At 24.2% G+C, this 18199-nt stretch overlaps 1 protein-coding gene across 4 annotated transcripts; it reads left to right on the top strand.

The window, feature by feature from the left end:
- The first annotated feature begins 51 nt into the window (after nt 1-51).
- Nucleotides 52-18119, top strand: LOC107453762 (uncharacterized). 4 transcript variants are annotated; one of them, XR_006225761.2, is made up of 5 exons: nt 59-584; nt 7512-7780; nt 11898-12002; nt 12897-16153; nt 17981-18119. XR_006225761.2 is itself a non-coding variant. In XM_071177911.1 (3 exons), the coding sequence occupies exons 1-3, from the start codon at nt 65-67 to the stop codon at nt 12957-12959; spliced, it is 381 nt and encodes a 126-aa protein (XP_071034012.1). In that variant the 5' UTR covers nt 52-64; the 3' UTR covers nt 12960-15996. The 4 variants fall into 4 exon arrangements, 1 of the variants encoding a protein (XP_071034012.1); XR_006225760.2 differs by having other exon boundaries at nt 59-202; nt 7516-7780; nt 11898-16153; XR_011636217.1 differs by having other exon boundaries at nt 11898-16153.
- Nucleotides 18120-18199: the final 80 nt, after the last annotated feature.

Raw genomic sequence — 18199 nt, 5'->3', positions numbered from 1 at the left:
TAAAGAAAAATAAAATCAAGACAAATATTATATTCATTTTTTTTTGTTTTATTTGTTATTGAGTATGTGTACTAGAAAAGCTGCAAAGGCTATTTATTTTGTTACTTTAAAATGTTTGTAATATTCTGTCAAATTATCGATGACTACGTTTAGCAACATATTCAACTATCATTTTATTTCAAGAAATACGTTGAATTAGGAAGTCTATTTCTTTTTGTTCTTAAACCCAGAACTGCTACCTCTATTTCCATAATATAAATTAACCTTACTTCTATCTCGAAAAACATTTTTCTCTATAATTTGTTGCAGTTTGCTTAATAGAACAAGCTTTTCGATTTGTTTTACAGGATATATTTCCATGAAATTTGATTTACATTTTTTTTTTCCTCCAGGTCACTCTAGAGTTGAATGGCCTCTACTAAACTTACCACGCATAACTAAGATCCATCGTCAAAACTATAAATCACTTTATCATAGTTTATAATTTATCCTTAAAGAATTATAAAATTCTTACTTATCTTCTTTGCCAATTGTTAAAAAATGTTTGTCTAATGCTTCCAAAAGCTTGTGCGTTAATATCGATGGTAACTTAAGCATTTCTTAGCTGTCAAATTTTAGCTCTCTTATAATATCGTGAGAATATAATTTAAGTTCCCTTGCATATTTAATCTAAGTAGCATATTTACAAGCTTTCATATGCTTGCACATCTATTTTGTATATCTATTAATTAAACTTAACCTCTTATTATGATTTGTAAAATTTGTGTATTATGGTTCACTGATCATTATATAAAAATGCTTTTATTTTTATTTATTTTTTTTACTTTCATTGGTAGTAATCAATAGCAGTTTTTACATTTCTCAGTTGGCAGATTTAAACTTTTTGCAAGACTTTTATTTTATTCTGTTACAATTTGTAATATTATGCAGGATTGCATTCATTGCAAAAGAATAATCCTACATTTAAGCAATCATTTGTTGGGGTGTTATTTACAGTATATAGTAATTGTATCCAACATTATTCACTTAATGGGAGATTTTATAGAATTTCAAAGTGTTTTGATGCTAAACCTAAAATTGTACTTTATATGATAATTTATTACAAAAATTCTGTATACTTTACTTAATATATCCAACAATTTTATGAATCTATGTAGGATTGTTCTTGGTTTATTTAGTAAAATCTGTTCAGTTTTGCTGATATTTTTATACATATAATTTGCATTGCCTTTTTTTCTACAGATTGTTACTGGAACAAATATTGCCAAAAATGTTCCTAGAATGTATCTTATCGATCTTTAATATCTACTTATTTCCAATTTAACTCCTGTCTAAGTTTACCTTTTAAGAGTTTTTTTTAAGTCACTAGTAGTCTAAATGTGATGTTCTTCTTTATAGAGAATAAAAGTATGTTGTACACTTTTCAAATTGTAAAAAGCTTCTTTTATTTCTCTTAATTTTGTCCTTATGACAAAAAATTACTTTATGAAGTGTTCTTTTTTAAATTTCTTTTTAATGACCTTATCCAATATCTTTAGATGATTAATATTTCTAATACATATTTTTATAATCATATTATTGTGGTGTGGATTGGTAAGATTTTGATGTTTTTGAAGGAGGGGTTGTGAATTTTACTAAAGTTTTCAAAGATTGTAACAAAACTCTCACTTGTTCATTATTGATTTTATTATTATTGTAGGAAACTTTAGAATTAAATACTTTTTAAAACAACTTTCATGCTGTCAGCTAATATCACATTAAAAGTTTAATATAAGTTTTTCATATATTTAACTCGTTTATGAAAGACTTAGTCTCAGAAAATTAAAGAATTAATTTTTATTAATTTGATCATTCTCTACAAGTAGGCTATTTTCAGGTAAGGCAAAAACACAAAAGCAAATTGTGGCAAAAATTTATAATTTTTTTTTAATTAAAATATGGGGAAAAGTGCTATACAAAAAAAACATAAGTCACGCCTAGTATTTAAAAAATACTAAAATTATAATTTTTAAAGTGATTGAATGACAACATGCTGTGAAACTAATAACTTTAATGAATATCTTTAAGTATGTGTCAGTCCTTAACTGCTTTAAAAATAACAATTGAAACAAAAATATTTTTTCAACTATTCTTTAAAGCCACAAAAATCAATCTTGCATAAAAGTGCTAATTTTTCACTGTGAGGGAATGATAATGATGAAGGAATGAAAAAATAACATTATTTGCTTTTGACGTTTATAAGAACCTACATACATAAATTGCAAAAATGTCATTCTCTGACAATGAGGGAATGAGAAAATAAACATTTTCTGCTTCTGAAGTATATTCATATCAATAAAATTATGCAATCTTTAAGTGTCCCATTAAAGGAAATGAAAACATTAATCAATACATTTTTAGTAAATAAATTAACTTCATAAATTTAAATGAGGGCTGACATCTTGACAATTATTTAATTTGCTTATTCAGTTTCTTTCCACAAGCTGATGAACTTCTTCCAATTTACTAAAATTTGCATGGAAAATTTATCAGAAAATGTGCAATGTTTCTACCAAAATTATAATTATGTGAAAATTTTGAATTGCAGTGAGGGAGTGAATATTATGAATTATAATTTCCCACTTTTTATGCTAAATAAAAAGAAAAAAACATTTAAAGACCAAAAAATTAATCTCTAAAAACAATATTATCAGTGTTAAATGCAGTTAGTAAGAGTTGCTGAGTGAGAGAATGAGATTTTATAGGTTGGAAAACTAATAAAGAATATTTTTTTCAAATAATGTTTCAAACTTGGGAGATAATATAATATAGACATCAACAAACTATATCTTGAACAAATAACTTAATTTTTCTGCAAAAAGAACTGAAAATCCTTTATTTACATCATTTTAACCAGTTGAATTAAACTATGAAAAATAAAATACCTCTTTTTTTATCATTATCAATTTTATTTATTTTTTATATGAGCTATTAAATGAGTAATAGCAACACAATTTAATTCAAAAATATTAAAAAATGAAATGCATTTATATAATAAATGTGCATATTTTAACATCTATGTGCTTTATCTAGTAAATAAGTGTACAATATAAATTTACTAAAAAAAGGAAAAGATAAAATCAAATAATTTAAAAGCTTTAAAAATAAAAAGTCTTGTTTAATATGAGCTTTTGAGTAGTAGGTAGTTTAGAAAATAAATTAAATTTACAAAACTAGGAAGTTTACTTTAAAACACAAACTTAGCTACCTCTAGAAAAAAGTGTATCCAAAAATCGTAGAAAGTTGGCATCTTGTTATATATATATGTGTATGTGTGTATACATACACACAAACTATATTAAATGCTTAAATAATTGATATTAATAGGGCAGATTGAATTTGAAGTAAGGCTACGTTTTTAAAATTAAATATCTATTGCTAATACAGCATTTATAGGTAATATGTATTTAGCTAAATGATTGGTAAGAATGACTTATTTACTTTTTCTTACAAATCTTATATCTTACATTATGATCATCTTGTTTATTTTTAGATTATATTCTATTAATTTTTTCCTTTCATTTATTTAACTATTGTTATTAATATTGCACCTAATGTTGCCCAATTTTTTGTTGTTGTTTTTTAAAAAAAACTGACACATTAAGCTTTGCTGTTGGACAAAAATGCTAACAGGTAATATTAAAAAATAACTATATACTGTGTGCCAAAAAAATGTTAGTTTTCTACTATGTCAATATAAATTGATTGTCAATTTTTTACCAACATTCTTTCAATCAATGCAAATCTTATAATTTATGATTTTTTTTCACCAAATTTAAATCTTATTGAATCTTTGTCTTGCTTATTCTAATCATATTTTATTTAATTCAGCATTTGCAAGTCTAAAATTTCTTGCTTTAAAAAAAACTCTTAGTCTGAATAAACAGTTTTAAAATTATATTTTTATGGTATTAATATCTCAATCCCACTATATTTTTAGTTAAATTAATTACAATTTTAATTATTCTTATCAAGTGTGATTAAATCTGTAATATTTCTCTTAATAGGTTTATTGATGGAATATTCCATTGAAGCTAGTCTAATATCTTGCTGTGAAGATGATGAAAAAACTGAACCTAATAATTTCTTAAATCTTTCTTCCAAAAATTCTAATCGATTTTATTGCTCAGTGTGTGGAAAAACATTTGGAAAAAACTGCCATTTGGTAGAACATTTTCGTACACACACTGGAGAAAAGCCTTTCCAATGTGAAATCTGTTCTTTTCGTAGTGCTACGAAATCAAATTTAAAAACACATTTTGTTTTAAAACATAAACAAAAAAAATATAAATAGTTCTTCAAATAATTTTTGAAAGATCGTTGGGCAATTCACCATGTCATATTTGTAGGCTTTAAAAGTAGCATATTGCTCATTTTAAAAAAATAAGCTGTTCTAAAAAACTTTGTTACATAACTCTAATTAATTGTTAATAGTATTCTGAGAAAATGCATTTGTTCCACTTATGAAATGTTTTATTACATGTGCATTCTAGTATATATATGTGTTTTAAGCAGGGTTCGTTGATTTAAATCAGCTTGATTTAAATCACGATTTAAATCATGATTTAAATCAAATGATTTTTTCAAACAAATCATAGATTTAAATCAACAAATTTTTTTTATCTATATATAGTGATTTTAAAAGTAAAAAAACAGTGTTTTAAATTTTTGATAATTTTATTATTTTCTTTTCTTAGTATTAAAATTTAATTTAANACATAACTCTAATTAATTGTTAATAGTATTCTGAGAAAATGCATTTGTTCCACTTATAAAATGTTTTACTACATGTGCATTCTAGTATATATATGTGTTTTAAGTAGTAATTTTCTACCTGCAACTCTAGAGCTCAAATGCGCCATCTAGTTCAAAGTACAGTAAGCTTGCTAAAGTTGGTTATTTCCATCAATCATCATCCGACACATTCTACTTTTTGTTCTAGAAACTTTTTTTAAACTAGTGATAACATTAGTTTGCATATATTATTTACCACATTAAATCGAATTTCCAACTTTTATTTTAAGACTGACCATTTTTTCAGAGGATGTGTTAAAAATATTAGTTTTTACGTAAGAACATGCTTATTAGAAGAACATATTTTATGTAAAAAAAAAAAACCAATTAAATATGCTTTATAAATATTTCAACATCCTTTGCAAAATGGTTTCTTTGGAGAAAATGTAGATTAATATTAGGATTTGTAGTAATATTTTTTTAAGGGCTTTAAAATTTAAATTCTAAGATCCTTAAAAAAACAAAATTAATTTTTTGTTATGTAGCTTCTCTTCATTATATATTAGTATTTTAAAACAGAAGATATTTATTAAAAATTCTTGTAGCTAATATAAAATGGGCAATATTCAGGTTTTAATCATTTATTGATTTTAAGAATTATTGAAAAAAAAAAGGGTATTTATTTTTCTGTCTAATACAAGAATATATTTTGTTTATTAGTGTATTTTTCTCTCTCAGCTGTTTTTCCCTGGTTTTTCTTATGTGATAAATGTAAAAAGACTTATTAATCATTTAAGTGATTTATTGTTTAAATTGCTTTCCAGTACTTTTTCTATGTCTTTTATGCTTATTATATTATTATATATATGCTTACTAAAAATTTAAACTTAGGTGTCATTTTCTCTGAAAAAAATTACATTTGATCTTTCTGTAATAAAATAAGTTTGGATAAAAAAATTTACTATTTATTAATATAATTATTAATACTATACTAAAGTTTAATATAATTGTTGATACTAGATTAAAGTTTAATATTTTAAGTTGTTCCAAAATCTGAAGCATTTTTATTTGAATTGAGCATATTTACACGGTTATTATCCTATTTAGTTATGAGAATTGTTCATGTATACATCTTAGAATTTTCATTTTTAACATTATGAGTTATAACAAAGGATTTATTAACTACGTCTCTGCATTTAGTATTTCTTAACCCTGTAAGCTTTCAAAAAGAGTAGTATTATTAAAACAAATAATTCCTTTGTAAACTCAATTTTAAAGAATGGAGGTTTTATGGAAAAACCCTGTAAAATGACTGATTTGAGGCACAAATTTTAAAGAAAGAAATATACTTTTTAACTGAGATAATATTTAAATTCTTTTAACTTTAGCGAATATTTCGACGCTATTCACAGTTTCGTTTTTAAAATAAGTAACCCATTTTACCTTGACTTTTTATATTGAAGTGATATAAAAAGTGACTTTCTAGAAAAGTTGATTTATTATCTGATGTTAAACTAAATGGCTATATTCTGCTGTAACTCCTCTTTTTTTCCAAGAAGTTCCAACTCCTTATTGTCTTAAAAATAGTGACAGACACCTAAATCATAAAAAAAATTATGGTAATTAAGAAGCTTTTGATTATCCTAAACGAATGATAATCCTTTAACAAGTGTCCTATCACAATATATGATTTTTTGAGAAAAAAAACTGTCTTATAAATATGACACTGGGTGCTAATTAATTAAATTTACCATTCAAAATACTGATTGGAATAACATTTAAAAAAAATAACTTTATTGTATAATAAAAGTTAAATTTTCCATTCAAAATCTGATTGCAAAAAATAATTTAATTGTGAAGTGAAGATAGTCACAATCATTAGTGTTTTTTGTTTTTTTTATGTATATATATCACAGTACAAGAAAGCATCTTGATGTTTTGACAATCTTGAAAGTAATCATAAATGTTAGTTTTCACCTGTTAACAGTTTAGATGTTCCCTTTATATTTGTTGTGTTAAATTTTGACTACATTAGTAAAAGCACTTTTGAGCTCTTACTAACTAGTAAAATTTAATATGAAAGAGTAATGGCTTTGTGTGTGTAATTTTTTCCTTGACATTATTTTTTGTTTGATTCTGAGCCTTAAAACTTAAAAATGTTTGTTAATTACTAGCATCCATTATAACTTTTTTTTTTCAAAATAAATTATATATAAAAATTTATCATTATTTTTTAAAAGTCTTGATAATAAAATGTATAGAATTATTCTTGAAAATGTTAAGAATTAATGTAGTATATTCTCAAGAATATTCTAAGATGAGATTCTGTTGAATAATTTTTAAGTGACGATTTTATGCATTAGTTAGATTTTCTATTAACTTTTACTTTTTCTCGTTTCTAGATTTGTTGTGTATTTTTATTTGCAACTTGCCGTATTGTGTTATGTCTAAAAAATTATCTGTCTCTTTTGTGTGTGTCATTAGTAAAATTAAAACTTCAAACACTTATTATTATTTTTTTCTTAACACATTAATCTGTCCATTATGTGACAAACTCTAAGTAGACCTGCTGGGCTCACTTTTCGAGGTTAATCTTTTTTCTTTCTTTTTTTTAAGTATAAATAATAAGAAACTTGACTTTCCTTTGATGTGTCAATTTCTAACTCAGACTTACTTCTTACACACATTACTTATTTTTCTATATTTTACTTTGTATAACATTTTTGTTTATTTTCCAGGGAGCCCTTATTCTGGTGTTTGTGAAGCAAAGTTTTTTTCTATCTCACTTCCCTGTAATTTACAAAGATGTGGTGGTGACACTTTATATCGTTTCAGTGATCTTCTTTCTTCTAGAAGTCATCGTGGATCTCAAAATTTGCTAAAAACTGATCTTGCAGCAAATAAATTAATTGACTGTAAAATATGTGGTATGAAGTTCAAGAAAAAATCTAATTTAAGGGTTCATGTCTTAAAACACAGATTCAGTGAAAATTTTGTCACACATATGGTAAATGTTCTTGGAAGGATTGGTGCAGCATGTGTTTAATGTTATCACTGTTTCCTATTTATATTTCAGATTTATCTATACTACGCAATTAGCTCTACAAAAATTTTAATAGCTAGGTTACTAACACTAGAATATTCAAATTATCACTTGTTGATTAAATCCTACTAGTATTCCAATTACTATACTAGCAACTTGTTGAAGTTTTACTTGAAAGAAATTTAATATACTAATGTTATACCACTAGTTGTAGAAAAGTTATATTAATCATATGTTAAACATTAAAGAAATATTTTTAATAATGAGGAATATATATTTTTTACTTGATGATGAGTTGTAGAATGTTTCAATTATATTTTTGAGTTCTCAATTAAAAGTTAAAGTTAACTGAAATATATTAGCAACAAAAAGATATGATTATTTGCAGTTTTTAAAATGCTACATTTTGAAAGAATAACCAAATCCTCTCTTTTATTTATTTGTATCTTTGTTTTTCAGTGAACTATTATACCATTCCTTAAACTAGTATTAAGAATAGCTTTATTTGTGCCATTTTTCTTGTATGTGTAGTTTTACCAAAACGATGTTACGAATAATTTTTTCTATACTTTATAAAATTATTTCAAAATGTAATTTTATTTTATTTATTTGTTATGTTTAGGTGTATTTATTTTAATTTATAACTGATTAATTAATTAAAAAATAAACATAGTACAGTCTTGGTGCTAAATTGTTAGTAAATGTAGTAAAGTTAGACAAAAAATGTACAAGGGCTTCTGCTCATATCTAGTTCTAAGTTTTCAATTATTAAAATCTTAAAAATATTATATAAATTCAAATATTATAATGTTTTATACATAAAAGTTGGTTGAAAGACAAATGTTTGTTATTTTACTTTTTCATACTTAGATTTCGTCATTATAACCTTATCTATATATATATATATTGCAAACATAATTATTTATTTATTTATTTTAAAATTTCATAGTAAAGTGCTGTTCTAGGAATTCATCTTTATCTTCTTTCAAAATCTTCTGCATCTAGCATTTAATATCCTTCTATTTTTTTAGTTGCGGGTATTGCAAAACAAATCTTTCAGTAGTAAGTTTAAATTGTTTGAACCATTTCGAACTTGAAAATATATCTATTCCTATGTAAATTTAAAATTGTACTATAAATGACTATCTTCCTCTTTCACATAATACTTTTATATGTTCCCTGTAAAAAAATTTCATATTGTAAAAGTTTTTCATGTATTTGTTTTAAGTATTTATTGTAAGTATTTAAATTTTCTACTATTATATTGACCTAAACATTGTCAATCCATTGAAATTAGGGGGATGGGTATTATTCCGCTCTTTAAATATTTTGCTTTCCATTGCTATGAAGGTAAATATACCAATGTATGTTTTTATATTTTGCCCTTGTATAGCTGTTAATCTGTCCTACGCTTTTTCATTTTTCATTAATTTAAATCAACATGTATTTTTAACTTGAAATAATTTTACTTTTCACTGTTAATTAAAGAAGTAGTATTGTTTTAAATATTTCTTTATCACTTATTAGCCTTTAAAAAACATTGTTTCTTTATTTTGAAGTTATTTTTCATTGGCTCAAAATTTCTTGAGCAAATTATCAATTGTGCATCTTAATTTTTGAATGAGTAGAAACACCAAAATAGAATTTTGAAAGTAGTGTTTATAATGAACTTTACAACTTAGCATTAAACCCGAAATGTTAAATATTACCTAAGAAAGAATAAAGGGTTGATTCTTCTAGCTTGATAAAAAAAAATATCTTGAGTAAAATTTGTACTTAAAAAGCATATTTGATTTTAACAAAAGTAAAAGACGTTGAAGTAAATTTTTATTTGTAGCAGTATTATCAAGTATTTCAGCTTGTAAATTTTAAATTAAAACCTCGTAAAGAATTTTTTTTTGTTTGGTAACCTAAAATATGTTTTAAGATTTGGAATGTATATCTATTCAGTTCATTGTCTTAGGTGACAAATAAAGTTTTAAAGCAACTTTCAGAATGACATAAACAAAATACTTGTTACATAACTATAATTAATACACTTTTAGATTTCATTTAATCTCACTTTTGCCCTTAATATTTTAAAACAGGTTTAACAGTTTCAATAATTATTGGGGTAGCAATATCTACAAATGTTAAATAAGTTTCCAAATTTATGTAATTACTAGTTTGATATAATGCTAAGTTCAATCTAAGTAAGTTAATGCTTAATAATTTTCATTTTATTTATCACATAGCTTGTTATTGCCATTAAATTTTTTCTAATATCTTCACCACAAAAAAATTTAATTTCATGTTATTGTTTTTTTTATCTTTTTACAACTGGCTTGTAAGATTCTTTTTAATTTTTTGCATTAAATTAATTACATATAATTTTTTACTTGTGTGGCTATTCTCTAAATTCGCATACGATTCAAAAGTTGTAAATTCAATTTGCATACTAATTTAAATTGCTTTTTTTTCTAATATTTTACTTAAAGAAAATATACTACAATTCAGAACTGCATCTGTTATTAATGAACACAATTAAGAAAACTTACCTATTGTTTTTTATGTTTGTTGTAAAAAAAATATTTTAATGTGTATATATATATACATATAATGACAAGTACAGGAGAATAAAATTTTATAATAAATCAAATTTTGAATTAACTGATTAGCATGAGTAATCTAAAAGTAAATTTGTTTATGTAAAATCATCTACATCCGACTCTGGTGAAAATGTTAAAATTCTACTTTCTCTAACTTTATGCATGAGTAGTTGGATTTAACTTTGTACATATTTTCTGTAATTTTGCATATTCTTTTTAATATCCTTAAGCATCTGCTATGTTTTTGTCATATTTTTAAAAAGGAAGCTTTTTTTTTATTTCTTAGTTGTAGATTAATTAGCAAATTATTTTAAAAGTATAGCTTTTAAATTAATTAGGTATATATCTTAAATTAACATTTTTAATTTAAGTCACAGTTCTGTCCTTTATTTTCTAGTGCTCATATATTTATAAATTAAAAAAGTTTCTAGAGTTTATAACTAACTGGTTTATTTAGCATCTTAGACAATAGTGTTCATATTCTAAGAATAATTGTCATTGGTTAAATTATTTTTTAGAAACTGTGTCTGTGTTCAATTTTCAGATGGTCTTATTACATAGTAAAATTTTTTTTTTTTAATAATTAGTGTAACTTACTGAAAAGCAGTTAAATTCAATTATTTGGGTAATTTAATTTGAACTTTAAATTATTTACATGCATGGAAAAACCACTTTCTTATCATGATTTGATAAACAAAAAACATTCTCAAAGAGGATTTCATTATTTTCTGTTAATTTTTGATCTTGGAATTTTATATTTCGTTTTTTTAACAATAGGAAATTTAAATTACTTTTTTAGTTTAGATAGAAAGTCAAATAAATATATCTTAGTAAAATCTACAAAATAAAAATAATTTGATGAGAATATACTAATTATATTATATTTTCATCAGTTTATATTATTTTTGTAATGATTCTTTTTATTTTGTTATCTCTGTGTAGGTTTGAAAAATTTTATAATTTATTAATGTTAACAATTTCAGTAAAATAGCTAAAAAATATTATGACATTCATTCTTTATTGTAGCTTCTTTTTTATGTTATAGTTTATTAAATATAGAAGGATTTGCCAAACTAGATTTTGTAAGAAGTTTTTAAATTTCTAGTGGAACAAATTCTGCAGATAAAAAATTTATTATTTATCAGAAATATTACTTATAAATAGTTTCTTAAATATTTAGTTCAGTGTTTGCCCAAAGTGGTTCCATTCCATGTATACTTTTTACATTCTTAGTAGTAAGATTGAAGTAAGACACAAAAGTAAGACTGCTGTGTCATCTAAGCTACATAGTTTTTTAACGGCTGATCCACGAACCGGTACCAGTCCCTTTTTTTTTCCTACTTATTAGCAGAAAGAATTATTTTTATTAACTTTATTTGTTTCTTTTGCTACCTAAACATTGTTACATTATATAATTCAACTTTTTTGTTATTTAAATAGCAAAATTGATATTTATATTATTATTAATATAAATTTTATTTATTTTAAAATAGGTTCAGGCTCAAAATATTTTTCATTGTCAAAACTATGTGAATGATCTAAAACAAACTGGCCAAAAATTGTTTTAAGTTCCACTATATAGCATTTATAAAAATTATGTGAGTTGTCTTAATTACTCATTTTACCAGTTCACGATAAAATACTTTACCGGTTTGAGTAAATTGGGTAAAGAAATGCTAGGTTTTATCCCATTATAACTATCCTTCACACAATTTGTTTAATTGTAATTAGTATATATTTAACTTATTTTGGAATAAATTCAATATTTATTTAGTATAGCATTAAATAATTAAACGCATCTGTAATAAAGTGTACTGTATAAATTAATTTATTAAAAATTTTACCTCTTAATTGTGTCAACTTTGAAAGAAGTAAAGTGTATCAATTTAGTTCTTTTTATCAATTATTTGAATTAAAGCTATAAAATAACTTTGCAATACTGTAATTTATTAGAGCAGCATTTTCCATTTTAAACTAAAGGAAAAAAACTTACTGTGTTATAGTATGAAATAAACTATTCAGTTTCTTTTTACATGCAAGACCTAAACATTAATATTTTTAATAATGGATTTCAACTTAATTTTTAGCAACTTTTGCACTTCTAATTATACCAAAAATTTAAGAGAAAGGATCCTTTGACATAGTCATGATAAAATTACACAAGGGTATCTAAAACTATATCTTTATATTCTTTTTCCCCTCTTCCATTGTTGATTTATAGTTTTCTATATACGTAAGCGGGAGGTAATAGTATTTAAATTTATATCAAATGTAAAACTATATTAGGTACCTGAACAGAACAATTAACTTTTAATTTTGCTTATAATTCTCGCATTATGTTAAACAATGTTATTTATCTTAAATTCCTTTGTACAAATTTTAAGATTTGTCATGCTTTTTCTAAAACAAAACTTTTAGTGAATGCTGCTCTAATATTATTGTTATAAATTTTATACAAGCTTTGAATTATTTCTCTAAAATTGCTTTTTCAGGTTTATTTGACGGATATTACTGCAAAATATGTTGGAAGCATTTTTCTTCAAAGACCTTGTTAAAAAGGCATACAAAAACTCATGAGAAACATCGTCCTTTTAAATGTCAATATTGTTCATATTCAGCTATTTCTTTATCACATTTAAAGCGACATTTTCTTACACATACTCAGCAGCGTCCTTTTCGTTGCACCACTTGTGGAAAATCTTTTAATCATAAGGATACTTTAAAAAATCACCTCTACATTCATACCGGTAACAAACCTTATCAATGTGATCTTTGTAGTACTCAATTTACTCGATATGCTCTTTTAAAACAACATAAAATGCGTCATCATTATGCATTACATTAATTTATGCTCTCTATTTGTATTCCTTTTGTCTATTCATATCCTTAAAAAATAAAATTAAAATGACACTTGAATATTTATTATGGCTATTTAGGACACAATACACTTGAAAATTATATATTTCAGGAAGAGCTAGCTTCTCTTCATCAGGCATCAACTGTCTGGTGTAGTGAAGCTTGTTCTTCCCAAAACCTGCAGATTTATTTTTATGTGTATGGAACACTTAAGAAGTCTTAATAAATAATCATGTGTTTCACACCTGTTTTGATTCTTCAATGAAATGACACACTTTTGCTTTGTAATTATACTCAAATTATTTTCTTATACCTTTTAATTTCAAAAAAAATATTTAAATGTATTTCTTTATTGTATATATTATTTTTGTTTAAATACTCTCTCCTTTTTCTCATCTTGTAAAGACATAAGTCATGCCTTTTTTATATTTTTCAAAAAATTCCTTAATTCATCACATCTTTCTTCTTTTTTTTTAAAGTGGGATTCTCAAAACGAAATCTAAATTACTCCTGTATGGATTAATTTGCAACATCAAGCATATACTTTTTCTATTTGTAATTTTAAATATTTTTGATAAATTATGCTTTTCCTCTCTATCTTAACTGTTGTTGTTGTTTCTCATCCCCACTGGTCTAGCGGAGCTAGACGAGGTCCATGAACCCATTCACCCTCAGGAAATCAAAAATTAAGACCGGGTCGCGCAGAAAATCCTCCTTTTCAAAATCCACACAGCTAAGGAGGTGGGCCTTGCTGGCTGCACTGGAGAAACATTTGTTGCAGGTGGGATAGACCTTTCATTGCTGTTCGTACCTCATGCACCTAATGTGACCACTGATGAATCTAGTGAACACGGTCTGATCGCCTCTATTACCTCTTAAGGTCAAAGCACGACCCACCTTATCCCCAGAGTACCAGATATGTACTGGGGGAGTATTCCAGACTAGCTGGGCACCTTTCTTTCTAATGGAGTTCTCTATCTTATCTGGCTATGTTGATAGCTTTGTTTTTCGCTCTTCCATAGAAACTTATTTTTATGTAAAAAAGTTCTTGCTAATTAAAATTTTCTCATAAAAGAATTTTAAAATTATCTTCCTTACTTACATTTTAATCATTTTGATTTCTAAGAACAATTTTAGGCATTTGATAAATTTCACTTTGTTAACTCATTGGTAAAGCATCAACATTATCTTAAGTTAGAAAATGGAGAAAAAAATTAGTCCTCCTTGTATATTTTGCACTAAAACCATAAGTCTCAATAAAAATCATAAAATGGCGCCATTTTTAATTTGTTGCTAAGGTTACCTATAAAAAATCAATTCAGTGTATTTATAAAAGGGTGTGAGATAATGTTTTATAACTCTATGCTTCTATTTACCATTTTCTGAATTTATACATTGTGTTATTTATATGTAAAAGGAAACTATAGTATTACTTAAATTTAAAGTTCATTTTTTACTCCATTTTAATTCTGTACAAAGATAAAGAATATCTATATCTAAGTTTAATTTGAAATTTCTAATTTTTGTAAAAATTTGTTTAAGGAGACAAAATGCAAACTTTTACTAGATAGAAAAGGTAGAGAGTCATGAAGGCAAAATATTTTTTGACAAATAAATATTTGGTCATACAGTGGCTGGTGGTGTTTTTATTTATGTATTGTACGTCATATATTCTTTAAAATTGTATGTTTACATATCCACTTTCCATAATTTCCTATTTCATTTGTTTGTAAATTTTATTTTAGAAAAACTTATAAAGTTTTTTTAAAGCTTATTTCTGTAATACTTTAAAGTAATGTCTAAAAGTATGTGCTATTTTTCATTCAACTATACAAATATGTAAAAGCATTTATTAAAAATAATTATTCTTTGTTATGTATATTCATATATTTTAATTTGTTTCAAAAAAAAAAATTCTTTTTAAAATATCAATTTGTTTTGTGTGTGTTAAATTATACACAATGCAATTCAGAATTATTTATTATTATTTTGTTGAGCTTACTTTTATTTATGTTCTTTTTTTTTTTNTTTTTTTTTTTTTTTTTTTTTTTTTTTTTTTTTTAAAAAAAAGAAAAGAAAACTTTTCTTTTGCTGAAATGGTCCATTCTTATTTTTTAATATTGTTTTATGTTTAAATGTTTTTTTTAAAGTGAAATATTGAAAAATATTTTTTTTTCTTTTCATATTTGTACTTACATTTGTTTATTTATTCTGCCATTCTATTTCATTTCATTTTAGCTATTGAACTATTATTTATCCATTTTTAAATAAATTATTTTTGTATTTTATTATAAACATATTTCAGTGAATAATGAAGTAAACTAATTAACTTATAAAGTAAAACTTGAAATGTGAAAACTCCTTAGGTTATTTTCATTTGGGAGTTGTGATTTAGTGAAAGTGTTAATGAATTATATTTTTTTGATCTTACTATGCATGTAAGTTAAAGAATGTATTCAAAGTGATTTGACTGACCTGATTGCATTGTAAAAAAAATAATAATAATAAGCCCGGTTAGAGGTTTTATGGAAGGCTATGACTTAAAATTTTATTTACCTCAATTTTTTTGTGCAATAAATATTGGCAATGTGTTTAAGTATTTCTTCTTTTGGAAATATGTGGGACTTTATTTCTGTTTATAGCTTATTGCCACACATTTTTATTTTCATTTGTCAACAAAAAAGATATTTGTTAGTAATGTTACAAAGTAAAGCCAATAAATCAATTTCTCTTGAAGATGTTTTTATTATTGATTTCAAAATATTTAAATGTTTAATTTCCATGTAAAGAAAAGTAAATCTGGCAAATTTTTTACCCTAAAATTATATGTAGAAATAATAAAATGTACTTTTTTTACAAAGCTGTCAAATGGAATGACTTGAAAGTTCTACTGGTAATATAAATCTTGATACTTATATATTGATTTCTGAATCAATATTTTTGATCTTGTATCTTAATCTAGAATATATGTTTATTATTAATGTTAAATGTATCCGTATTTTTTTTATTTTATATCTTATTTAATTAATTACTATGTATTTTATTTTTCAACAATTTACTTTTTGAAATTATAATGTGTATTTTTTCAATAAGTTTTTCATTGCTCTATATAGTTTAATCATAATTTATTGTAATAAGAAAATTGTTTAATATTAAGGTTTGTTTTTATTTCATTTGAATGTAAAAAAATTTTCCATTTTCACTTAAGCTCTATTTCTTATTTTAAAAAAAAAAAATGCTTAATTTATTTTTGATGAATATTTAACAAAATAATTAAGGATATGAAATTTTTTTTCAGTGCTAAATAGTGATAGTGATATTTTTAAAATAATTGTTGGAATAATTTTTTTTTTAATGAAATTAAGAATATCCATAAGTCATTGTTTATATTTTCCTATCAAGCTTTGTTTTCTATCCTAATTTTACAGTTTGTTTTATGCATTAGTTTTAACTACTATTGGGCTATTATAAAATCAAGTTTCATGTTTTAATCTAGTCACTTTGGTTAATGTTTTTCTCATTTATTTCAATAAGAAGCATTTGTTAGCTTATTTAATTACACTCTATTAGTGTCCAGAGTCAGTTTTAAAAAATGATTTTTAAAATGTTTCCTAATATTAGATTTTGAACTTTTTGGTAAAATCTAAATTTTTTGCATTTTGTCTAAGTTAATATGAATTTTTTTGACTTTTTCTAATGAAACAAAAGTTTTATGGCAGTTTTTTTTTTCTGAAATGTTCCAGTTCGTTACAAGACATTTAATATTAATGAACAAAATATTGCTAAAGAATTGTAGTAATTAAGGTATTAATGGAAAAAAGGGAGTTTTTCTTAACGTTCTTACATTTCTTAATTGTAATTTCTTAACATTTGGATATTCTTTACATTTTTGTTCCATTTAGTATTCCTTGTCTGAATTATTGATTTCAATTAGGCTTCTAAAAAAATATTATCAGAAACACTTTACTATTTTTTCTATAGTATCTTTTCAAATTTTATTTGATTATCTATTCTCATTAGTTGAGTGCTTAACATTCTTTTGCTGCAGATTAAAGCCTTTTATAAAAGATATTTATACTATCAGAAAGCTCTCTCAGCATACATTTTTAAAAATTTTTGTTTTATTTTGTCAAACAAATTTCTCATTCTTTGTGTGCTTTTACTTTGTCAGAAATAAAAAAATTTTTGTTAACTGTTTATTTAACAAAAGGTGTTTTTTTACAGGTATTGACAAAAAATTTTAATGTTTGATTTTCTCCAAGCTAACCATATTTTTTATTTAGTAAGCTCTGAAATTATGCTAGAATTTTCTTCAACGTTCTTTAAATTGAACTTCTACCCAAGGTAGCTATAGGTGTTTATGGTAGCTATATAGCTTTGGGTGAGAGAGAATTTATACTTTCTGTATAGCAAGCTAAAAAGAATATATACCATTTTTAAAAATTTTTTGTTTCTCTTTATGGCTGATATGTTGGTCCTTGATATATAGCTGGATTGCTATTTCTTGTAATATGGTGCAAAGTATCTATTGCTTAATTAGTTCACTTCATATAGACTTAACATCATAATGTGAGCATTAAAAAATTTTATGTACAGACAAAGTTTTAATAAGTATTTAACGTCTTGAATAGTAATATTTAAGTTGCTTGTTGAAGTCTTTTAATTTTATTATAGTTCTTATCTAAAAAATACGTGTATTTATTTACATTTTGATTTTTAGGATCGAAGAAGAGTAAGGACAAGAGTTTGGACAATACTTTATCTACTAATTTAAGGCTCTTCAATTACTTTAATTATGGCAATAGCAATGAAAACTCTAATAACTCTAATTTCTTATGCTCTTTTTGTTCATACACTACTGACAAATATCATCAAATGAAACGTCATTATGCAAAGCATAGTGACGAACGACCATTTACTTGTGATACATGTGGTAAAA

This window comes from Parasteatoda tepidariorum, chromosome 1 (genome assembly GCF_043381705.1).
Source record: "Parasteatoda tepidariorum isolate YZ-2023 chromosome 1, CAS_Ptep_4.0, whole genome shotgun sequence".
Lineage (NCBI taxonomy): Eukaryota > Metazoa > Arthropoda > Arachnida > Araneae > Theridiidae > Parasteatoda > Parasteatoda tepidariorum.
This window is presented reverse-complemented; position numbering and strand designations above follow the sequence as displayed.